This window comes from Crinia signifera, chromosome 5 (genome assembly GCF_055691185.1).
Source record: "Crinia signifera chromosome 5, ASM5569118v1, whole genome shotgun sequence".
NCBI lineage: Eukaryota > Metazoa > Chordata > Amphibia > Anura > Myobatrachidae > Crinia > Crinia signifera.
In genome coordinates this window covers 72241891-72268792 of record NC_139221.1, presented here as the reverse complement: position 1 = coordinate 72268792, position 26902 = coordinate 72241891, and the positions used below count along the sequence as shown (strand labels likewise).

General features: G+C 42.9%; 1 protein-coding gene across 1 annotated transcript in view; it reads right to left on the bottom strand.

Moving 5' to 3' along the window:
• Positions 1-26902, bottom strand: part of CCDC178 (coiled-coil domain containing 178) — a 358769-nt gene that overhangs the window by 171844 nt on the left and 160023 nt on the right. The window contains exons 14-16 of the mRNA XM_083187449.1: positions 13358-13471; positions 1677-1822; positions 641-800 (exon numbers count right to left, since the gene is read on the bottom strand). Of these exons, the coding sequence (XP_083043575.1) occupies positions 641-800; positions 1677-1822; positions 13358-13471 (420 nt within the window). The remainder of the gene's footprint in view (positions 1-640; positions 801-1676; positions 1823-13357; positions 13472-26902) is intronic.

The window sequence follows — 26902 nt, the reverse complement described above, 5'->3', positions numbered from 1 at the left end:
TAACATGGCAGTTAGCAGGTGAGTGGCTGGACATTTATCTCTCCTTATCACCCTGAGATTTATCTCTCGTTAAAGCTTAATACATCTGCCCCACTGTGTTAATATGACCACATGGGACTCTTGCAGAAGTATGGAACATAAAATGTCTTCAAACTACTGCTTTGACTACTGCAGGTTGTTCCACCGAAGAAGAAATACAGACATGAAAGATAAGATGGATAGAAATGGAGGGTGTTACACCTAGAGAAATGGAGACATACTACAATAACAATAAAAGATAAGGGATCCAAGTTGCTTTACCAGAGACAAGAAGAACAGTCATAAGGCTGATAAGGAGACAAGAACATAAGGGAGGTAGGTACACCACCAGTGATAGAAAGACCAGAGACAACAGCGACAATAATGATCAAAACCACATAAAATATCAACTCAAATTGTATGCTTCAGTTTCAACATACATTTTGATTTGTATCTCATATTGCAATCTGCCCTTCTATTCTCTTGCAGGAACTGAAAGACAATGCTATTTATGAAATAAATCAAAATCATATAACTACCATCGCCAATGTACCAGATGAATACCTAGATGAAGAATACTGAATATAACACACATTAATCACCTTTAATTGTGTTTACTTACCAAGCTTTGTTTCTGCGTTTTCTGTCTAATCTTTATCTGTATATCGTAATCCTTGTTTTGGGTATTCATGTGTTGTGTGGACTTTTCTATTTCTTTTAGAAGATACTTGGATGTATCTTTTACATTATTTAGCTTCATCTGCTGAATATTATAATTCTGCCTAATTTAAAAAAGACAAAAAAAACAACAACAGTGAGTGTTCCACAATAACAAATCATATATCACTGTGACCCCTACAATGAAATCCTGGAGGAAAAATCTCCATATCTAGAACCTACTGTATCTATTAACCTCTCACTGGGGATAACCCAGGAGGGCTCAAGTCTATTCTTGTCACCAAGTAAATAATAGAGGAGGGGCACCTGGGAGAGACAGCCTCCCATTATAGGACTGGTCACAATGAGCGAGACCCCTTTATCTATATGCAATATGTGTATGCACAATGCATAACTATCAATTCTTTAGGGATAAACTCCACTTAATATTTTATTGATTTATTTTTATTTATTTTTTATAAAGAGAAGATGCCTTATTTTTCTGTACATGGGAAATTTACATTTGATGCAATCTCAGATTCATCATAGAATGGTCTCATGTTTTTCTCAGGGGTCCTCCCATTATTTTGGATGAAGGGTGAGCGTTGAGACTTTTCCACTTGTAAACCTTTGCGCCTGCTCCAGTTTCAGCATTACTCATTATCATTATAGCTAAATACTGAATTCTAGAATTGTTTCTAAATTTATTATACAATATAAATTAACACTATGGGCCAAATGTATTAGGGTGTGAGAATCAGAAACTGAGAGCGTTTGGGAGAGTTTTCCCATTTTTTTAAAGCATCAATCATTTACACTGCAAAACCAGGTTGATTTTGCCATGTAAATGATTGCCGCTTTAAAAAAAATTGGAAACCTCTCACAATACAGTATGTCTCACTTTCTGATTCTCACACAATATTACATTTGGCCCTATGTACAGTATTTATTAGCAAGCATAAAAAATAGCTGAATTGCCAAATATTATTTGTTGCACTTACTGTAACTTTGCAATTGCATTCTGAGTTGTTTTTATGGTGTTTTCAATAATATTTCCAGATCGAATTAGGTCACGTGTGGTTTTCAGAAATTTTTCTGTATTCTCCATAGAATTTTTTAACTGTCCTGTAACCTCAGATATCTGCATCTGGAAAGAAATTTGTTTTATGTAAAAATGTATATATAATATGTGGATACAGTATGCATTATGAATCCTTTACAGCCATACAGTACAAGGCCCCTGTGCAACATTATGCTGCAGGCAGAATCAAATGTTGGTGTCAAGCCGCCTCTAGGTACAATATTGGTTGCTCCCCATCATGTCACTGCCCCTTTCATGATGGGGCCTACTGAACATCTAAGCAGTACTATGCTCAACCCCACCCCACCCACAATTTACTGGCCACTGAACCACCCTTTCTCTCACCAGTTACAAAACAAAATAAAAAACTGTCAGGGAAAAAAAAAAAACTGCATGGCCTCCTCTGGCCTTTGACATACTGATTCCAAATATCATATTTAAAAGGATAAAATATATAATTTCTGGTCGAGAGCACCAAACTGTTACTTTTTGAAAAACAAAATAATAATGTTATTTCTGTGATCTAGCTGGGACTGATAAGAGCCCCTAACTTTCATTTGCACTTACACTTTTAATAATAATAATAATAATAATAATAATAATAATGTTATTTATATAGCATTTTCCTCCTAATAGGACTCAAAGTGCTTGCATTAGCCTTTTACAGCACAAAATACAAAACAAACTTAACAACTTAACTAGGGACATAAGTGAAATGCTTGGGTGAACAGGAAAGTCTTCAGTCTATTTTTGAATGTTTCCAGAGTGGAAGCTTCTCGAACTGAGCGGGGGAGTGAGTTCCATAGAGTTGGAGCTACAGCGCTGAAAGCTCGACCCCCAGATGAATTCAGGGAAATTCTGGGTACTGTTAGTAGTCCTTCATCAACCGATCGCAGTTATCGAGTGGGGCAATAAGGGATCAGAAGCTGCTGCAGGTACCTTGGGTCGTGGTCATGTAGAGCTTCAAAAGTCAGTATGCCAAACTTGAAAATTATTCGCCATCTTATAGGCAGCCAGTGAAGGGAGCACAGAATGGGTGTTATGTGGCTGGAGTGGGGCTGATTGGTTAATAGTGGCAACTGTATTTTGTACCATCTGCAAGCGGTGCAATTCTTTTGCTGGGAGACCGAGGTAGAGGGCATTGCAGTAGTCAAGGCGCGATGATACAAATGCATATATGACTTTAGGCAGATCTTCTGAGGGAATTAAATGCTTGTTTCTGGCTATGTTCCTTAGATTATAGAATGAGGATTTAATCATGACATACCTGATGTTTAAGTGTCAAGCCACTATCCAGGATAACACCAAGATTCCGCACATGTTCCGTATTTTGAAGTTCTGCACTCCCAAGCGTAAGTCCTGTTGGTTGGCTCTTCTGCAGTCTTGTCCTGTGACCTATAATAAGCAATGGCACTCATCCACTACTGAAGCTCAGCTAGACAGCCATTTAGGGTTGGTATTGGGTTCTCAGTACCTGAAGCAAAGGACAGGTTGTGTATCATCTGCATAGGTCAACCAGGCCGTGACCTCTGATTATTTCACCCAGTGCTAGCATGTAAACAGCAAAAAGCATGGGAGATAATATGGGACCCTGCGGGACACCACATTGAAGTGGCACTGGTGATGATGAATACACTCCAGATGAAACTCTCTGTGACCTACCAGTGAGAAATAATTTGAACCAGCTAAGAACTGTGCCATCCAAAACACAGACATTTTTCAAGCGCTGAATTAGAATATCATGGTCCACGGTATCAAAAGCTGCTGAGAGATCCAGAAGCATTAAGATCGAGCGTGAGTTCTCTGTCTCTTGCCATCAGAAGATCATTAAGCACACATACCAGGGCTGTTTCAGTGCTGTGTCTTCTCCAGAATCCTAACTGGAATGGATCATAAATATCATGGGCTGACAGGCGGGTTTCTAGTTGAGTTGCTACCACTTTCTCAATAAGCTTTCCTAGAAAAGAAAGGTTTGATACCGGTCTGTAGTTGCTCATGCAGTCGGTGTCTAAATTTTTTTTTTAAGAAGTGGTCTAACAATTGCTCCCTTTAGTGGCTCATGAAAAATGCCTGTTTGCAGAGAACTTTGAAATATTTTTGCAAATACAGGGCCGATTATATCCATGCACCCTATTAGCAGCTTAGTTGGGGCAGGGTCCAGGTCACAGGTGGTGGGACGCAGCCAGCGGGTAATTTCTGCAATGTCTTTTACATACATTGGGTCAAAGCTGTTCCAAGAAGTTAGGTGGCTTGCATTTGCAGGCTTGATAGTTTGGAACTCCTTTGATGACACTGTGGGGATTCCAGCCCGGATGGAAGATACTTTATCTGCAAAGAATTTAGCAAACTCATTGCAATTTGACTGGGAGAGGGCTTCATCAGGCTGCAGGCATGCTGGTTTGCAAAGCATCCCCACTGTACGAAAAAGCTGAGCAGGCCTATTGTTTGCTGCTCTAATCTCATTTGATAGGAACTCTGATTTCTCATGAGTGATTGTTGATTGATATTCTCCAGTATGTTTAATTAGTTTTAACTTATGTTCTACTTCCTCCACAGTCTTTCAAGTCTACGACCCCTTTTCTTGAGTTCACTAACACTGTTGTCAAACCAAGGGTCTTGAAGTCTTGGTGTATGGGGTCGTATACGCACAGGAACTATAATATATATTGCAGCTGTCACATCCCTGTTATAGTAGCAGACTAGGGAACAAGGATCTTCACAGGCCCCCATTACTGAAGAGAGAATCAGGTTTTCTACAAGAGCCTGGGGAGTCATACCCCTCCATGGGCGATATCTGGTCAACTCCATAGGTAAGGTTTTATTTCAGTGGCTATACCGATTTACAGTACATTCAGTTATTTTAGCAAACACTGACTACTATAGTGCTGATATAGAGCAGATACATTTTCATGAGGCTGTTGCTGATAACTTAAAGCAAACAATGTTGCCCATGCAGATCCACATACACCTCTGCATACAGTATGTGTGGAAACAATTTATTTTTGGGGTCAAGCATTTTTGCCCACTTGCAACCAACTCTGTATCTAGAGCCAGTTGTGACAGCTATATAGAAAGAGTTGCCTGCACTATAATAACATGGACTGCTTATATAAATGATTGGTCGCTGATAGGGAGCCGCTCACTGAGTGATGGTGAGACCCCCGGGCCATCATAGTGAGGAAAAACAGGGGCCTGGATCATAATTGCAGCATTTCCGTGAAGCCACACCCCCTTTCTGGAAGCTTCGTATTTTACAATAGATGGGGATTATAGGGTAGGGAAGAAATATGGAATGGATGACAAGAGAGAGAGAGAGATGATGGAGGGGATTAAGTATTAGGGTGAGAAATAAGAAAGAGGGAGTTAAGAGGGGGAGAGAGAGGGAAGAGGGAAGTGGGATGAAATGAAAAAGAGAGGGAGAATCTTGGAGACAGAGACAATATAAATTAAAAAAAATGTAGGTAATGCCAGGAATTACAGCTAGCAATGAATAGTTTAAAATGGGCATTTTTGGACTGTCTTCGCTTTACTAAAACCAGTTTTATTATACATTTGTACCATCACAACTATGAACTAAAGTACCAGTTACTAATGGTCGTGCTTTCTTCATGGTTGTGTTTCCATTACACTTACTTCAAGCATCCTGCTAGGCATGTGGACTGTTACACAGTAGTCTGTGTGTAGTCACACTCAGCATATGCATAATGTACTGTATACAGGGCCGGCGCTACCCACTCAGCAGCTCCTGCAAAGCAGGGAGGCGCCATGCTGAAAAGGCGCTGTCTCCCTCCCTGCTCTGCTAAAGCTGCCTCAGCCCTCACTGTCACTGCCTCCTGCACTCCGCCCGCAGCACCTGTCTGACAGCGGGTGGATGGCAGTATAAAGAGCTGCTCCCTGCACCGCGAGTGCACACAGCCTGCATGCCGCCCACAGTGCCTGTCTGACAGTGGGCGGCAGTATGGAGAGGCTGAGCAGCTCCCTGCACCGCGCACACACTGTCCTCCTCCTGCAACCTGCCCCCTCTTCTTCTCAGACACTTGCGCTGAGGCATGTAGCGCTGTCTGTGAATGCCTGGATGACATGTCATGTCCGGATCTGCCCCCTACCCATTGCTCCCTGCGCCTGTCAGCTGTCAATCAAATGACGAACAGGCAGCAGCGCCGCCTCCCCTTCCTTCCCTCTTCTCAGTGTGCTGTGCCAGTGCCACTGCCAGTCCTCAACACCCCGCCCCCTCTATCTCCTCCCCTCTTCTTCCATCTCCTCCTTCTCTCCCCTCAGTCACAAGAGGGGTGTAATGGTGTCCTCAGTGTCCTGCCCACGCAGATAGAAGAGGAGGGACTGCACAAGAGTTAAACAGCAAAAGAAAAGTGAGTCTTTTATTATACATGTTTATAACAAATTTTTTAATAATTGTAGATTTTTTTTAATTTAGACACTTTTTAAATAATGGGCTGGGTTATGTGCCTAAAGGTGGCCATACGCGCTGCAATAGCAGCGTGTGATGTGATATGCGGGCATCGCACAGTACAAAAAGTATGTGCTGCACATAGTTTTTGTACTGCTTTCGGATCGCATCGCACACATGCATGCATGCCGTGCGATGCGATCTAGCGTGTATGGGCACCTTTAGTGCCTGCAACATTTTGCGGACACAGCACTGAGATGGTGTATGCCTACATGTACATGCACCCGAGATCCTCCATAGAATCGCATGTTGCTTACACTACCACAATCAGGCTGCAGCTTGTTGCAATGGCAATGTGAAAGGGCGCAGAATGTATGGTTTGCAGGAGGGCGCCGGACACCCTAGCACCGGACCTGACTGTATATGAACAAAAGGGTCACAGGAGGATATCTTAGCAAATGCTTACATACTGTAGGTTGTGGGGGAACCAAAATAGTCCTTACTGGAAGTCATAGTGTACCCATTAATATACAGCAAACCAGAACTACATGGTAAAGCTTACATGAATACATTACACAACTCAATATGCTTGTATCATTATTGCACTGGAGCTGGGAAACTTGTGAGTTATGTAATCCTGTTTTACATAACTGAAAGTACAGCAGAACATTGTGAACAATGATATACTGTACATGTACTACTACTACTACAGCACTACTACTACCGCTACTATAGTAGTACTACTACACTACTACTAGTACTACAGTGTTATTAGTAATAATAGTTCTACTACTACACTGCTGCAGCTTCTGCTACTACTACTGCTACTACTACTAGTATTACTACTACTGCTTCACTACTACTACTCAGGGCCGGTGTAAGGTTTCTAAGAACCCTAGGCAAAACTTCAACCTACTCACCCCATACTGACACCAATACCCACTTTCCAATCCCTTAAGGCATACATCCTAACATTCCAGAAAAGCAGGAAGGCTCCCAAAAATCAGGATGTCCTCCCAGCCCCTAGGGGGAGAGTACAAGGAGGTGGGCCAGCAAAGTAGGGAAGTATGGAGGTGAGGTCTTAGAAGTTCCGCACCCATCACCTGCATTAAATACAACAAGGATCCTCAAAGACATCCTTGATTTTTTGATAAGAAGATTGGTGGCGCCCCCCCAGATCCCGACGCCCTAGGCAGCTGCCTAAAGCTGCCTAATGGTAGAGCGGGCCCTGCTACTACTACTACTACTACTACAATAATAATACTTCTACTAATACTGTTACAACTACTGCTACTACTTGTACAGTACTACTACTACTATTATTAGTACAATACGATTACTACCACTTAAGCTACTATTATAATACTAATCTACCACAGTACTATCACTACTACTGTGATACTGCTACTATGACTACAGTACTACCACTAATATGACTACAGTATTACTTCAATGACTACAGTACTACTACAGTGCTATTACTACAGCACTGCTACTAGTATTCTTAAAGTGCTATTACTACTATTGTTACAGTACTACTTCTATCACCGCTGCTGCACTACTACTACTACTACTACAGTATTACTACTTCTACTACTACTAATACTACTTAGAATAATAATAGTTTAGCTAAATAAATTGCAAGAAGGTTAACAGTAAAAGTGTAAGCCTGGTAACTCCAGCACGAAGAAGCACAATATAGACTTTAGTATAGCAGTCTCCTTAGGTGCTAGTATTTAATATATATCATGTACACAGGACTGCCCACAAAGTAATTAGGCTATAGGGAATATCCTATTAGCAGCATTAATGTACTGCTGTTAATGGCTTCACCAATTAGTCCAGATACAGCCGGCTTCTCCACCCAATGTCGGCACTTATCGGTCTTTATGCTTCATAATCCATGAAAATCTGACCCTCTGAGCCGTGATAAATCATTTGATGGGGACCTTATCCTGAACCCCATGTGTTATAGCGCGATTGCATGTCCTTTTTTCAGCCAATAAAAATATTGGATTCCGTGGTAATGACCTCAGTCACAAATGGCAATACCAGGCCATTTTTCTTCTATGTCAAAACATATCACATATTGGGGCAGATGTATTAAGCCTTAACAAGAGATAAATGCAAGTGTGATAAGGAGAGATAAACGTCCAGCCAATCACCTGCCAACTGCCATGTTATACTGTAGGCTGTGTTTGAAAAAAGTGAGTAAGGAGCTGATTGGCTGGACGTTTATCTCTCCTTATCACACTTGAATTTATCTCTTGTTAAGGCTTAATACATCTGCCCCATTATTGGATATGCCCCAAAATAACCATTTATCACAGAACTTGTAAAAAGTAACAATACTATAACATTACAAGTCCTCAGGAAACATTATATAGTTAGCATTAAGCGAAACAATGAAATGGGTTTCTCATTTGATTACTTTGTGTACTTAATAATATTATGTATGTCTCTTTATACTGCTATTATGAATGCTTTTCTTGTTTGCTTCCATTTGTATCAGCTGCTATATAATATAACTATATACCTATAACATGCTTATGATAGGCAGTAACGAACTAGTTTTCACAATAATACAGCTTTCTAGATTTAAACCGTACGACTTTGATATGAGAACGTTGCAATTGCACTTTCTTTCTTTTATTTCTCTGACACATTAATAGCACAGTCTGAGGACGTTACAAATAATTCTGTCTTGCAGCTGATACAATCTTGTAACTAATAGACTGACTGAGATTACCCATCATTTACAAGAAGGTGCCATCTGCTGAGCAAAAGTGTAATAAGCAAGCAATTTCAATTATATGTGAAATCTTTTTCTTTCTTTATTGATTTTCCTGCAGCCCTGAAGCAATCCGCACTAGTTTGGCAAGTGAACAGAACAGCAGTCTCTCCAGTGACCCCAATATCAATTTTGCTTTTTATTTTACCCTCTCTTAAGGCTATGGACCTAATAGACTACGTCAAGGAAGGGAAAGAAAACTACTATATACTTCCAAAGCAACTGACTAGAAATGGCAGGTTACTCACGAGAGTGAAATATAATAGGTTTGAAATTGACCTATGCACTTTATAACAGGGATGGGCATATTTCAGCAGTGAGATGTTTCAAGTGTAAATCCCCCATGATACTGAGGAGTAGATGTAAGAAGCAGTGATTAGGGAGGAAAAGTGATAAAGTGCGTGATACTTTATCACTGGCCAATCAGCTTCTGACTGTTAATTAAACAGGCTGGGTTTTGGGGGGCGTGGCTTGACCTGGGACACGAGCGGACGCTGGTGGGGAAAGCTCCGCTAAATATCCTGTAAAATATCCTGCCCCAGGGACCCCTGGCAAGCCACCTTTACCTCCTCGCTCCCTGGAACCTCTCCTGCACCTCCTGTGCCGTCTGCTGGTCTCCGTTACAGCCTGTGGGGCTTCGGTGGCTGCTGCGCTCCGTGCTCCCCTTCTTCCGGACGCGGGCGCCATCTTGGATCCGCTCTGCAGCATCAGCTTGCTCCTGCCTGCTGCCGCACCGGCGATACACGCTGTAGAGGCGCCGCTGACACCTTCCCCCTGCTGCACCTGGCTCCTGTCCTGTGGTGAGTGCGACTGCCGTGCTGTGGGGTGGCGTGGACATCCCTGCTACTGCCTCGCATACAGCCCATTCTCAGCTCCATCCTGCTGGTCGGGTGACCCTCCCGGGGACAGAGGTACTGGTCTGCCTGTATTCATCTGTGCCTGGTAGCCTCATATACAGTGCCTCCTCATAGCTGCCACTATCCCCTTGTATCTGGTGGTGTGCTAGCCACCACCATTGTTTATAAGGGCTCCTTTATGGCAGTCAGATTGCCATCCCTAAACTTTGGAACACTGGCTGCATACAATAATCCCATGACTATGGAAGTCTCTCTTCAACATCTACTGCAGGCTATCCACGCTTCTGCCGACAGACTTATTGCCAAACTGTCTGAGGTGCAGGGGGCTGCCCTATCAACCTATGTTGCTCCTGATCAATGTGACCCTGAAGCTGGGGAGAAACCACCTCAGTGCTATGATCCTGCTACATCTGCAGCACCTACATTTGCTGCTACCCTGGTTGGGTTACCCTGGATTGATATGTCCGGCAAGATCATGGGAATATCCGTTGCCAACGTCCTAGATGTGTTCTCCTCGGATGGTGCACCTACCAGCAATGATGGCCCCAAATGGCATGGTCCTTCTTCTACACCTGAGTGGCGTGCTGGAGAGAGATTGGGGGGACTGCACTTATGGCTGTTGCCTTGGAAATGTCTGCAAATCCTATATACCCTCACATCCTGGCCGACTGTTATACTGGAACTTCGTCCAAATATATGGCTCCTCACTTTTCAATCTTTGTCTATCTGGTTCCGCTGTAGTTTCTCCATATGTCCCTCAATGGCCCCTGAAGCCGGCTATGTGCTACTTGAAATATTGGAGAACATACCCTGGACACTCTCCTGATTATCTTAAAATGAACCGGGTTGCTCTATATACATCTCTGTCGCTGGCGGAGGATTGGCCGGATTAATATTTTTTTTCTCTTGCGCTTGTTATGTACATGTGTGACAGCCCTATCTTGTTTATTATTTTTCCTTAGTAGAGCATGGTCAGTTTTTCTTATGGAAACTATAAGTTTTTTTAATTCTATGTGCAGTTATTTCTATACTAGTTAATAAGATATTCTGTTGTCGGAGGGAGAGACGGTTTCTCCATAGACGGTTACAATCCTTGAATATTATCAAGCCATGGCTCCAGTTAACCCATCCGTTTATCATCCGAATTATATATTGGGGGGGGGGGGGTGTTTAGGTAGCTACAGTAATGTAGGGGGTGGGAGGAAGGGGTGAATTAGGTGTTTTAGGCTAGGTTAGCTAAGATAGCTGACGGCCACTAATTTATCTCCTTTTTAGTAATGGGTAGTATAGTTAGCTGGGGGGGTAGTGGGCTGTTAGGGATCCAAGTATACCTAGGTTGGGGTTAGGTCATACAGGGAGGGGGGTTTTGGGGAGGTTTATTTTGGGCTCTTTTGGGGGGTTTTGCTTTGGGTAGTGTAGGTAGTATTTCAGTTGGTGGTAATTAAGTTTTATTTTTATTCCCTACATTTTTTATTCCTTATATTCTCTGTTTGCTTGAACGTCTGATCTTGCAGCATTCTTTCCTAGATTGTCTTTACCATGTTCTTAGTATATGTCATATTTTAGCGAGACATTTTACCATATATCTCTGAGTTATATATCCCCTATTGCCATCAGTCCAGATGGCGCCTTTGGACGTTGGTGGTTCACATATCCTGTAATGCAAAACTTCTCATGTCTCCGTATGCCTCATTGATATTAACATATCGACTGTATTTTACTGTATATATCGATTTTCCAATTATGCGGGATCTGATGTTTGTGCTTGTTACATTTAATATCCATGCAGGGGGGGGGGAGTATGTTTATTGTATCTCAAAAATTTCAATAAAAATTATTGAATTAAACAGGCTGGGTTTAAACAGGAGCAGTTAAAAGCTGATTGGCCAATGATAAAGTACCAGGCACCTTATCACTTCTCCCTTATCACTACTTCATACATCTACCCCGCAGGCGCTGGGCGATATACACCAGGCAGTTGGGAGCTATCTTTGCCTACCCCTGACAGAAAATGTTTAAGATAAAGATGGTAAAGTTCATCATGTATTACTCTAAAGCAGGGAAAGGAACCTTGTCACATTTAATGGCAATATTGGGTGGCTCTTTAACCTTCGGGGGAGCTGCACATTACTTTTATTCTCAATAGAAAGTTAAATGAATACTTTTAATCAATGACAGATACATCTGTCTGTAATAATGTATCAGCAGGTATTTTAAACAAACATTACAAGCTATAACCAACAAATATATTAATAAAGCAGGGCCTGTGAGTGAAGTCTTTGGGGCCCCATGGCTGTCTGATGCCCTTATAATGAACAATTTATTGACTTCATTAGAGCCCTTCCTTATACTGACATCACCAAAACTTTCATTCATACTCATCATTTCCCGTGAGGACTACTGTAGCTTCCTCCTCTCTCTCTCTCTCTCTCTCTCTCTCTCTCTCGCTCTCTCTCTCTCTCTCTCTCTCACCTCTCATCGCTTTAATCTATATATGATAGTACTTTTTGTTTCAGTTTCATCTTCCCTTATATGACTTCTGCCTCCCCCTCTGCTACATGCTTCACTGGCTCCCTATTTCCCTCAGAGCCCAGGTCAAACTCCTAACCCTCACCTACAAAGGCTTAAACCACATTTCCGTTCCTATAACTCTGCCCTCTTCTCTATCCACACTGCCTCCCACCCTCTCCACCCCTACTCTGACCACCCCCTCTCCTCCACCCTGCTCACTTCCGGTGATGCTCCTCTCCAAGATTTTGCTAGAGTAACCCATTCCCTCAGCCAATCATACTCTCAACCAGGAGCCCAAGTTTTAACCCCCTTAGAAACACACCTTTTTATTAAAGCATACCAGCTTTCCTCTTAATTGATTCAGCTCCAACGGGATGCGGTCAAAATCCCGGCGGACGAAGTACAGACGCCGGAATCCCGACTGCCGCAATGCTGGCACTTTGTCCACGACACCCATAGAGGGAGAATAAAATAGTGTGCCGAGCGTAGCGAGGCACCAGGACCGCTGTGTGGCGAGCGCAGTGAGCCCGCAAGGGGGGCGATCCACGCCCCCCCTTGTCGGCATTTCGGCGGTCAGGATTCCGGTGTCGGTATTTTGACCGTCGGATTCTGACTGCCGGGATTTCATACTGAATCCCCTCCAACAACCCACCAACCATTCTTCCCTTTCCCTTATAGACATGACACTCCTATCTCAGTGCCTCTCCACTTTGCTAACATCACACTTTCAGTGACTCCGATTCTGTCTACTGGCACATACATTGCATACAGGATCATTAAGGTTTAAAAGTGATTGACACCTGTGACTTCTGCTAGTTTCAATGAGTTGCCAAATGCATGCCCTGGTTATATGTCTAAACCTGCCTGTGGTGTTGGCATTCATACTATGGCAGTCTGCGGTGAATTGTATTTAAACTTGACTCTGGGAAAATATATCTATTTCTTACTGTGTTTGTAATTAAAGCAATTTACAGCTATGCATTAGGTGAATTGTCTTCCTGAGTGCTGTAATTTGTGAATCCTAATGAACTATTCACCTGCGTAGTGTGTAACTGCTGCTGCAGGTTGTTCTTTTGGTGCTCCAACTCCTGGTGCTCCAGACCGAACTCCTCATCACATCGCTGCTTCTGCTGCCTCACCTTATTAAGTTCCTGCAGGAGAAAGATGGATGAAAAGATGTATGTACATGTCTTAACATGCTGCCATTTATAGGTCTCAGCTGGACTGAAGATGTACATACTAAATAAATATTACATGCTGCTTGTAACTACTGCATTAGACCATCAATCCACCTATCAGTATATCTAACAATTACAGTATACATGCATATAAGCATCTCTGCACCTGAAATGTAACATATTAACATAATACAAAATGAAACCTACAACATATTAAAACACATAAAAAATGTAGAAAAGCTTTGGGAAGCATTATAAGTGAGTTGCGATAGGTCTCACTAAAGTATTTCAATGCAGTCCTGCTATAATTAATGACTGCAATCAAAAATTTAAGTAGGCATAATACACTCAATATTACATGAACCCTTATTTATTTGTTCAGAACTGCATCCATATAGCATATCTCCTATCTACTATAATTTAAGGGGCAGACAAGGGTTGAAGTATTTTAATGGGGATGATTTTATTGTGATGTTCTTCCTAACTGATGACTTCCAAAGTGAAATAAACCAGAATGTGGTCAGAATGCATTCATAAGTGTGTCCCTAGGGATAGTCACAACCGCAGACCATTAGCTGCAACCGGCCAACATTAGCCGCAGAATCTGGGTTACTGGGTTATTGTAGTTGCCTTCAAAACTGTTGCATTGCTAAAAGTTAACATTGAAAGCATGTTAACATTTCATCAGTGTCAACAAGGCCAATGTAACCATGTTGACAATGTCGACACAGTACATATTGACATTATGGCTTTTTTCACATGGTCATGTCTACATACTGTCGTGGGGGGGGGGGGGAATTGAGCTCAAACAATACAGTGATGATCAAGCAAAAATCTTCATCTTAGTGTTATGTCCAGAATCTGGCGCCATTGTACTGCTTTGCCTGCAGGGCTGGATTACCAATGGGCCTGATGGAGCTACAGCTCCAGACCCACTCTCCAAATAGGCCATTTTGTTGCTGAGAACCAGGGCTTTCCAACGAGCCCCGCCCCGCGTCGCTAGCCCCTCGGAAACCGGAGATACCGCCAGGCAAAGCTGGAACGTTTTCCTCATAGGATAACATGGGACCCGCTAATTCCAGCGGCTGCCAGTTCCCCCTCCGGCATCACAAAAGCTCGAGGTTGATCTCAGTCGAACCCCAATCACTGGACCTTCAATTTGATACCAGGCTGGTCCATATTTGTTCATTGGTTCTAGAGATATTGCGGGTAAACCGATTTTTTTCATTTTTTAAATGTAATTTCATGGCTGTTCATGTTGTTTAAGGACAGATTTCTCTGGAACCAAACGACTCAATTTCACAGGACCAAAACCATTCAAAGCCCACATGTAAATGGGTCAGTTGGTTCTGAAGATATAGCTGGTTGTTTAAATGGGGGGGGGGGTTGTTTTCTCTCCCCCTCACACCAGAAAAGGCAGGGACTAGGCTGGTGTAAAAGGGGCCAGCCCGGGAATGTCCCTTCATGATCCTGAGACCCTATTCCCGGGTAAGTCACTGTATTTTCTGGAATGAAAGGGGTATTATTTCAAAGTAGCCGGGACCGGCAGTGCTCTGAATACAGCCTGGCAGCCCCCTGCTCTCTGCCCGGCTGTCAATGGCTGTCATTTCTGTCCGGCGGCAGCTGTTCCTTAGTTACCACGAGCATGTGGTCCCCCTTGGCAATGAGCATGTAATCCCACATGGCAGTGAGCATGGAACCCCTGCCAATGAGCATGGAACCCCTGCCAATGAGCATGTAGGTAAGCAGCACTAATTTTTAATAGGCATTATGGTGTTTGGCATAATACGTAATTGATATTATGGTGTGTGGCTTAACATGTAATGGGCATTATGGTGTACATTTTAATGTGCGCAATGCCCCTGTTTATGAAGCATATTGTGCATTATTGCTCAATTTGTTTGGTATAGTGTGTATTTTGGCTCAACCCATGTGGCAAAATGTGAATTTTGCCTTAATCTGTGTGCCATAGTGTGAATTTTGGCTCAGTCGGTGTGAATTTTGGTTCATTCCATGTGGCATAATGTGTAAGAGGCAAGTACAGTATAAGGGGGTTACTATTGTGTTGCATGATTTGTATAAGGGGGATATATGGTGTGGTAAACTTAGCTGACCACATAAAAGGTGCTGAAATGTTGTCTACCAAGTTTCAGCTTTCAGTATTTTTTTATGACTTGAGTGCCGCCTCACCCCGCAAGTATCTTAGGACATCGGCATTCTGCGGGTATACCTTTGGAGGGCACCCGCCAATATATCTCCCTACATTTTTCTTATGCCAGCCACTGCCTTTTCCAGGCATATATAATTAGTTTAAATTATTTACACAAATAGAGACACACCCATGAGCAGACCACCCAACCAGAACACTGGTCACGCCCCCCACATTATTAGGTGCTGGCCACGACCCCTATTATTGCGCATAATAGGCCCTTGATCATTTTTAGCTCCAGGCCCATTTAGACCTTGATCTGGCACTGTTTGCCTGACACTGATCTTTACCATGTTTATAAAGTACTGCAGAGTATGAAGGCACTATATACATTTATTATTATAATTACTATTGTTATTATGAATAGTAATGATATTAAAAATAATAACAATAACAATATTGAGTAATTTCAACTTTCTCTATGCAACTGACTTACCGCTGTTCTGCTATTTTTAAAGCAAGATGAAATTTCACTAATTTGAAAAACAATTTAAAGAACAAATAAGAGTCATGGTTGAAGACAAAGATCTATTCCTTGCTCCCCACCCCTTTACTCTATAAGACTAATGATGTGATCTTTGTCACTTTTTACTTCTATATTTTACTGAAGGTAGGGCTTACACCATTACTCACTGACACTGTTAGTATCGCTGGAGGCTGCAAAATGAAACTAAATTATAGACATTAATATTTTTATGTTTATTTGGGTTATTTATATAGTAGAATTATAACACTCATGTGAATAGTTAGTAGAGTTGAAAATAAGTCATATTTCAAGTTCAACCTTTAGGTGTGATACCCCAGAGGAAGGCATATTACGCCATCAATGCGGATGATACCAAATGAATCTACTATAAAGCTTGTACATGCAATCACTTAATAAGAATGCTTGGAAAGGATGGGTCCTCTTAACTTGTGCATAAAACTCGCAGCATGGTGGGGCATGTGCATACGCAAGCTTCCCCTATAAATGATTGGCAGAGGATGACAGGGATATGGTGATAGGAAGAGGCAGGGAGAGGCAGTAGATTATGTAAATGGATGACAGGGAGAAGGTGACAGGCAATGGGTGAGGGAGAGTATGAGGGAAAGTGGCAGTGGGTGAGATCAGGAAGAGGGTGACTAGGAGTAGGTGATGAAGAGAGGCAATGAGTAATGGAGAGGATGAGGGACAAATGCAGTGGGTGATGCCACAGAGAGGGTGACTGGCAGTGGGTGGCAGGGAATGGGTGACAGAGAGAAGCAATGAGTAATGGAGAGGATGAGGGACAAATACAGTGGGTGATGCCTCAGTTGCAGAGTTGCAATGCTCACTCAAGATCCCAAAGGGACTGTCTTCTTATGGCTCGGACAAAGGACAGATGGATGGGTGGCAGAAAATTAGTCAGTGTGACTCATTTTAATAAATGGGCCCTGTAGTGACATAGACAAATTTGTACTCACTTTTAAGAGTGCTCAAACCATCTCCTCAAAATTTCTATGTAGCATACAGTACAGATGTGTACAGTTGACTCCCATGACCTAGTTTCACAGGAGTATGGAGGCAGGCTTATAGATAGACAGGATGTGGACTGTGTGCTGGTGCCCCATGCAGCTGCTGATTTCCCGGGCAAGGCAGCCAGCACATGTATTACATACAACTTTACATATATGTTTATATGTAGGAACCATCTCCGCCCCTGCAATCTATGGTCAACACCTTGAGTCCTGTTGGAAAAAGTGCGCTATATAAATTAAACTCACTTACTTACTAACACCGCAGCCCAGAGGCAGCAGCCGCCACTGATCACAGGCTCTGCACTGCTAATAGAAGAGACAGCCGCACAAGATAAGCATGCATGTTGGCTGCAAGGGCTGGGATATAAGGGCTAGCTGCAAAGTGACAGTTAGGGTTGGCTGCAGAGAACAGGGGAGGGGGGCTGCAGAGAGATAGAGGGGTTGGCTACACAGTTACATGGGGCTGGCTGCAGAGAACAAAGTGGGGCTAGACCCAAAGAGACAGAAGGGGGGCTGGCTGCAAAGTCAGAAGGGGTGGTGGCTGGCAGGATAAAAGGAGTGCTGGCTCGTGTCAATTTTGACAAAAGACTTCATAAAGAAGGAGAAAAGGGGAGCAATGTGCTCTTGTAAAAATACGTTTTTTAAAGCAAGTGTGCAAATGCAAGGAACATACTGACTGCTTCTTTTTTTTAAATGGTCATGGAATGGTTCATCTTCCTCTCATGGAGTTATGTTCTGTGTTTCCCATTAAAAAAAAAATCTGTGCTATGCCATGGCAAAACCATTGGTCATCTGTGGAAAACTGTCAATGTCTTGTTAGAACTGAACTATGTCACATCCCAACCACTCCACCTATGGGCAACATGGCTTTACCAAGGTGCACATTTCCTTTCGACTCGCAATCATGAGTTAAGTGATGAAGCGACGGGGCGGTGACAGACTATTGAGGGGGGCGGCCCAAGCATTTTCTGGAAATAGCCCAGAAATCACAGGCGTGTCCAGGCTCTGGGGGAGGGCCTTAGAGGCTTTGAGATGTAACATGCAGCTGTTGCCGCCTGAAACATGGCCGGCCTGTGCCTGGCTTCGCAGCTACAGTATGAGTGCATGTGTGAGTACTTCACTGTGGAGTGAAGCATTCGCACTCAAATGCATTCCAAGGTCACTACAGAGCAATCATCATGTAGTTTTCTTATTTACATTTATCTACAAGTTCACATCATCTTGTGCAGGAATCAATAGCAACATTTTATATCCGTAATCTAGTTTATAGATTTTAAATAAATATATAACATTTATTTGCTATGAACAAGGCAGAACTTTAAAGTTTGGTTTACTGTCTGTGCAATAAGATGTTGTAATCCAAGTTTATTATTTAACAAACAAGTGCAAACTTTCTTATACCACTTTCACATCGCCGACACGTTTTCAAAAACGGTATTTTAAAACGGTAATTGAAACGGGTCAGAGCCTTAACATTGCCGCAGATTACCGTTTTAAATACAGGTTAAGTCTCATTCAACATAGCAGTGAAACCGGTTCATCACGAACACGTTTCAAGCCAGAGTGTCAACATTGCCTGTCATTTTGCTCTGTAGCTTGTGTTGTTGGGCCCTTATTCTGATCGGTGCGGTTATATCCGCGTGCGTTCGGCCCGCCGATGTTTTGGGTCTGCGCATGTGCAGAGGCGTCTCTGCGCATGTGCGAGCGGGGCGTACGGGCAAATCCCGCATGAAATGTGAACACTCCGAACAGGGGGTGGAGAGGGGCGTGAAGGGCTATTTGGGCTCATTACCATATGCATACGCCCCGCGTTTCATGGGCGTTCCCATGCAAACGCTGGGCGTACGTATGGTAATGCACTCGTGACGCACGTGTAGGGGGCGGACATATGACATCGCCGGATGTCAGCTGCCCGCCCAGATCCCTGCTTTTGCACGGAAAAATGTCCGTGTGGTCTGAGGTTGCGGGAGCTGGTGGAGCACTCTGTCCTGCATTCGATGGTCAGTGACCATCGAATGATGGGGGAGGTTCCCTGAGATGGAGGAGGCGTATTCCGTGAAAAATACACGTGCGGTCCGTTCGGCCAGCTTCTTACCGCATACGGACGGAGTTGGCGATCCGTATGGAAGGCGGGGTTTCGCACGCACGGTCCTGGCCGCATATTCGGCTCCGGCCGCACCGATCAGAATAAGGGCCTTTGCCTGAAATACCGTTTCAGACACATTGTACACATTCACATTGCACAAAAAACGGCAAGGAACCGTGTAGGACTCTGCTTTTTACACGGTTCGAAATGCCAGTTAACTTTAAACGGTAAATCGGCTGTGGTGCATTCACAGTGCAGGCTTAAACGTTTTAAAAAGGGAAAAAAACGGCAATTTACCATTTTAAAAGTGCGATGTGAAAGGGGTATTATTGCGTGTTCTATCCAGAGATGACCTATTGTTATTGTTATATACACTATGGTGCATCACCAGTGACCAGGCTGAATTAATGGCATTATATGCAACATATTGTGAAGCAACTGCAGTACCTTTGTACAGTATCTTCACTTCCATAATTAAGTGATGTTTAGTGTGCTGGACATTTACTGTGCTGGACATTATTTTCTCATTTACTGTTCTTTACAAAATGTGTTATTTACATCGATAATACTGTTATGTATACATATAAACAGTATATATGTTTGCACACCATGCTCCATATAGTGATGCTAAGCCATCTGAAATCTACTAGATTTTATCTCTCTCTATTTTACCGCAGTGTATACATATTCACCTAAAAAACTGCCGTTTTGTTAAATATGTAAAGTAAATTTATCGTGATGAAATAAAACACAATATAAAGTGCTTGATACTTTGTATATAATGTTGCTCGCCTGTTTGAATCTGTTTGCTATAACTGATTGTTTTTTTAACCACGTAATTCTACGCATTTCTAATACTTGTAGTAGTCATGCCACTGGCCGCACCTGAATAAACATTACCAATGATATGATAAGTGATTTAACAAATTAATTGATTAATGAGCGCTATACAGCCTTTAAATAGCATTGCTAGTAGGAAGTACACATCCGTCTTGAAAAAGTCTCCAGTTTCCATAGAGACGAAACGCGTCAACGTCACTTCCTCGTCACGCTTGCAAATCTCCGTGATTCCCCCACGCTGTCTCCTGCTCAAGCTGGTCTGCCGCGGTCTTCTACTACCAAGTCGCCGTCACTGGGCAGCAGCTACCTGATTCCAGCCAGCGGTCGAGGTCTTCTTCCCGCTGATCGGCATTCACTTCAGCCGTCTGTATCCCTTCACGCTGCTACATCAGCAAAACGTCATCTGCCTGCTACACCGGACTCAGCACCATCACTCGGGTAGAGCTCCCAAACAACAAGCTCCCCGCTCCTCTTCAACATCTAACCGGGTAGAGCCATTACCAACACGAGCTCCCCGGACTCCCCTACGATTCTACCAACTAAGGGTGAGATACCTAACCTGCTCTCAGTGCCGCATTTAGGGCACCATTCTACCAAATCTAACGGCTCTGCATAATGTTGTTTTAACCGCTGACTGACTGTGCTTACTGGCTTACTTGTTTTAACCCTTTCCCCCTTGCCACTACTAACATCTATAAGTGACTGCAATTTAACCTCATTAACCCTGTTATAAAAACTCCGGAGTCTCTATTCATCTTTATTTGCAAACGTGACCCTCAATATGGCCATTTAGGTATTTAAGATATAGATTATATTGTGCAATTTTTATAATTATTATGTATTAATTGTTTGTATAGCTTATGCTATTTTACCTTTCTTTTATTTACATAAAATTTGTATATTCATTGTGGTGTGTCCAGTGTCCTTCTGTCCAGTGGTATGCATTACTGATCAATCCATCTAGCAGCGCATGGTGGTTTAAGAACCCAGCCCCGGACATTTACTGTAGCAGAATCTAAGATTATTAAACTAAGTTTCCGATAATACTCACTGGGTGTGGATCAGTTAGTCACCAACAAGTTGTTGACAGTCATTAGGTCGACACCATTAGGTAGACATGCATTTAGGTTGACATGTGTCTAGGTTGACATGCAGGAAGGTCAACATGAGTCTAGGTCGACATGGGTTAGGTTGACAGGGTCATTAGGTCTACAGGGTCATTAGGTCGACATGGGTAAGGTCAATAGGGTCATTAGGTCGACAGTGAAAAAGTCGACATTTTTTTAAAACATTATTTTATTACACCGCCATGCTTTGGGCACACTATTTTATTCTCCCACCACGCCCTAGTGGATGGTAGGGCATGAAATACTGCCTGTCAGCACATGTCGTGTCAGCATGGACACTGAGACGTACCACCGCGTCCTCTCGCATGGCTCACTGCGCTCCCAATGCTTCAGGCACACTATTTTATTCTCCCACCACACCCTAGTGGATGGTAGGGAATGGAATACTGCCTGTCGGCACATGTCGGCTCAAAAAAAAACCCAGTAAAATAAACCCATGTTGACCTAATGACCCTGTCGACCTAACCCATATCGACCTAATGACCCTGTTGACCTAACCCCTGTTGACCTTACTGCATGTCGACCTAAAGTCATGTCGACCTAAACTCATGTCGACATATCGGCACGTCCACCTAGTGGTGTCGACCTACTTGGTGGTGACCCAATGACCGTATCCCTACTCACTGACCCCATATCCCATGATGGTCAATCAGTAAGCTTTTACTGACTTGTCTCACCCATGATGCTCAATTTCCTGAATATCTTTTAATATATATGAAACAACTGCTGATTATGTACATATTGTATGGCGGTTAGCCAGTCAGAAGTGTAAAAGGATGACTATAACTAACCTACAACTAAACAGCTTACTTTGAATACAAGGCTTGGATGTACATTACAATTGTGTGTATGAGCAGTTTTCAGCTGAAGAGCAGCGCACTTATATACAGAGGTATATTTCTATTCTTTAGACACCTGGCACGACTTTTTACTGCAGGCAGCAATGCATGTGCTTCAGTACTTTTTCCTGAATTTTTGGTTTTAATTATTTTGAGACTAAAATACTAAGCACTTAGCTCACTATTAGCTTCTTACTGTAGTACACTTGAGGTGCCCACACATGGTAAGATTTTTTGTAAACGATATGGCCGTTTACGTCTGATTGGAAAACTTACCGTGTGTGGGCTTGATCATGACCCGATGCGGGGGCACGCATCGGGTCATCGTCAATCGAGCCTGGGAAAAGATGAACATCAAGCCAAGGGAAAGATGAACAACCCCTCGTGCAGGATCATGGCCACACCACTCCATGTGCAGGCATGATGAATGATGTGGCCATGTTGCAGCACCATGTGTGTCCAGCCGTCCATGCCCCCCCCCCCCCCCCCCACACACACACACACACACACAAACACACCTCTGCCTGCAGTTGCAACTCCAGACACACACACACACACCCTGCTTGGATTGAATCCAATATCTATACATGTGTGGGCACCTTAAGAACTGGTATAACATTGCAGATAAAGTTGCACAATTTAAGAAAAAATATCCTAGTGCTGCTAAGTGGCAAAGTCCATGGCACACCAAGCGAGTCTATGGCACACCAAGCGAGTCTATGGCACACCAAGCAAGTCTATGGCACACCAAGAAAGTCTATGGCACACCAAGCAAGCAAGTGTACACTATGGACACAGCTGTGTTGTGCTGGGGAACCTAGTTTGGCACAAGACAGTATTTTCTATGCGTGAGAAAGATTGCCAATGAGTCTTTCTATACGTTAGAAAGATTGGAAATGAGATGTACAGTAGGTCCAAGTAAACGGGATGCCGAACCTTTAGCTCATGTCTGGTCAGTGAGCAGGCAGATCATAGATCACAGTGGAATCACTGGTATAAGGGACATCCATGACTCTGACTTTTCATTCCCTCAGTGTGCAACACAGCACACTTCTGTTTTCCCTCTACTGTGCTTCATTTCTTACATACAGTAGCTTAATCTGACATAATGTGACAGCTAGCTGACACAATGTCATTAATCCTATAGCCTGTCTTTTGATTTTTCTTATTGAAGTGCATAGTTTTGCCCTTTTCATTGCACTGCAATTTCCACACTCTTGTCCATTCTGCTATTTCAGCAAATAAACGACACATCTGTTAACCCTATCCGTACTCTAGTCCTTGGCTGTCACCCTTAAAGTAGTTTCACCCCAGTCTTTCATGTAATCCATTCATGAATTAAAATATACACTCACCGCTCTGATTCTATCAAGTGTCTAAGACGCTCCACTCACACCATTGTCTTAAAGAACAAAATAAAGAAAACAATCCCATAACATTTTGTACCCTATGTGTATAAATCTATGTTGTTTAAAAACATCTGTTTTCAAATTGCCTTTTTAATTGATTTATTGTTATTTATTTGAAATAGATCAACTCTGTCGTAAGTCCAACCCTGCTTTACTGTAGAATAAATAGAAATCTCCCCTTATTTTAAAGTGTAACCCCGTAGGACATGTTTGTCTTTGATTAGAACCACTACAGATGTTTCAGCTGTGGGAACGTCCAGAGTGTTTTGACCCCAATGTACTGCTAGCGCCTAACTCTACAAATGAGATTGGAAAATAAAGATAATATAACCCGAAAAAACAAGGGAAGGATTTATCACAATCACAGTACATTTTATTCAGATATGGCCTGGATTCTTAAATTGCTTCTTATACTCCTTCCACATCGCAAATGCTGGGTTGGGCCCGCTATTTGGACATGGGTTCATCCCGGGAGCAACCCGGCATTTCCGAGGTGAAGTTCTCCTCAGTCTCCTCATTATACAAATGGGCTTTATACTACATATTGTTATGGGCTGTATACAACATATTTATTTTTATTTTACAACAGTAGCTATGCTGAACATTGCTCAAGAATAAATAGTTTCCATATAAAATGAACCCAAAATGATCATATCATACCATATTGATACATTTAATAGAACGGTGTATCAAAATGGGATAGAATGATTTTAATTACTTCCTGTCCTCTCATGAAAGTTAAGGCCCATACACACTAGAGGATATTGTGAAAGATATGGCTCAGAAAGGGCTTCTGAGCGATATCTTACATAATATCATCTAGTGTGTACACTCAATATCGATAATGATGCACGCTCCCGCATGTTGTAAAGGATGCTAGATGTCTGCGGAACATGCAGATCAATTTGGTTATACAGCCAAATGACCTGCATGTTTAGTGGGTCCCAGCAACGTCACTGACCGATTTCGCTCAGTGTGTTTGCACAATATCTGCTGCCACCAGCCAATTTGGTTAACTAAGTCGGCATTAGCCGAATTGGCTAGTTTGTATGGGGCTTACGTTATGAAGGCCAGAACTATTTAATACAAATATGATATTTTTTTCTGTTTGTGCAATTACTTAATTAAACAAAGACATGTTTACTTGTCAGGGTAGCTGCAGGGCCGGTGCCACCACTAGGCAGCTCTAGGCATTTGCCTAGGGTGCCGGCACCTGGAGGGCGGCAGTTCGCCCCTCACCCCCAGCGAACTGTGTAAAAAAATTGCTGCCCCGGCGTCACTGCAGTGCTGGGGCGGTCAGGGGTGTCCGTGCCGTAGGGGTACCTGCGGCGCCATCATGTGTATAAAGCTGGCTGCGGCCAGCGGGGTCCCTGTAGTGAATAGCAAATAACTAGCGTTATGCGCGCGGCGGCGCGGGAAGCGCTAGTTATTTGCTATTCACTACAGGGACCCCGCCGGCCGCAGCCAGCTTTATACACATGACGGCGCCGCAGGTACCCCTATGGCACGGACATCCCTGACTGCCCCAGCACTGCAGGGACGCCGGGGCAGCAATTTTTTTACACAGGTACCACCCCCCCTCCCCCCGGCACCGGGGCGCCCCCACCACGACTCGCATGGGGCGCTCCGGTGCCTTGCACCGGCCCTGGGTAGCTGTATAACACAGTCATTTTCCATTTTAGTATTTTATTCTGTAAAGTCTGGAAAATTATAAATACAATAGAAAAACATATGCTGTATGCTTTTCCAAGGAATCTGTATGAATTACTTTTAGTTTGCAATTATAGAGGGTAACAAAGTGAGAAACAAATGGTTAGAACCATACTAGTGGACCTGTTTGGCCTTATGCATAAGTTTGCCTAGTGTTAGGAAGAGTCAGATTTATCCTATACTTCTAGAGATTACAGCCCTTATTTATTATTTATTTATTCACAGCTTCTTATATAGCGCACACATATTCTGCAGCGCTTTACAGAGAATATTTGAACATTCACATCAGTCCCTGCCCCAGTGGAGCTTACAATCTATATTCCCTATCACATGTACACACACAGACATTCTAGGGTTAATTTGTTGGGAGCCAATTAGCATACCAGTATATTTTTGGATTGTGAGAGGAATACCCGGAGGAAACCCACGCAAGTACGGGGAGAATATACAAACTCCACACAGTTAGAGCCATGGTGGGAATCAAACCCATGACCTCAGTGCTGTGAGGCAGTAATGCTAACCATTACACCATCCGTGCTGCCCTTCATTTCAAGTGGCTGACTCCCAGCATTCCACATGCATTTCCTGCAAGAGGGTGGTCTAAGACTGTCAGGAAGAAGCAATCCAGCATTTCAACCCGCTATTGCAGGCAGATATTCCAAATAATGGTGAACGTCCATAAAAGGGTCTAAAGTAAAAATACACAATCCTGCGTGAACTGCAACTGCCTTATGGGGGTATTGGGGGTATTCAACGTTCTCCACTCCTTGAGATACTTTAGCAATGAAAGGCCTTAAGACATTCTGATGTCATGGAGGTAGACTGTCCCTAAGTACATGCTTGATCTATATAAACAAATCCTGACCCCTGGGACCTTCCTGACTGATATGAGATAGTATTTTTTAAGAATATTGTTACCAAGACTCCAACAGACAAAATATGACGCATAACCATAAAAGTTTGCCAAACTTAAGAATGAGCATAAACTTCTTTTTATCCTGAACCTTATAGTACACTGCTGTAGCACAACGCATGCTGTACTTTTGTACTAGATGCAATGTGATCTAGTACAAAAAGTATAGAGCACATTTCTCCATGAATGGGTACCATTAGTAACAAATAAGAGTATTTTCCTACAATGTACCAGAAATACAGATATGTTCTCATGCACCTAGCCTCAATACGCTATGTGGCGTGAGTGTGCCACTTCTACAGGTGTAGAACCTTTTTCACTCTAATGTGCGCTTTTATCACAATGCGATATGACAAAACCGAGACTTGTATATCTGTGGGGTCTGAATCTGTATATTTGGCACAGTCGAAAGTGGCGTGAAAAGGAGCCTGGTCCACTGACTAAGTTGTCAAGGTATGCCAATGCATAATTTGATGAGTACAGGGTCCCCTTTCTAGTAACCACTGAAAGGCATTAGGGGCTCCCAGAGGGAACTTTTATTGATTGTGTTTTTCCATTTTACAAAGGAAGATTTTATGAAAATGCTTCTCCTTCACCCTAGGGATCATCACTGTTACAAATATATATAGAAAGATGAAGCAGGAGAGATTCGCATCACCTCTGACCTTTCACACCTTTTCCCGATGGGTAGCCCTATCTTACTAGAACATTGGGCCTTATTCTAGTTCACTCTTTCTGACAAAATCCTTCCTAGATGGACAAAACCATGTGCAC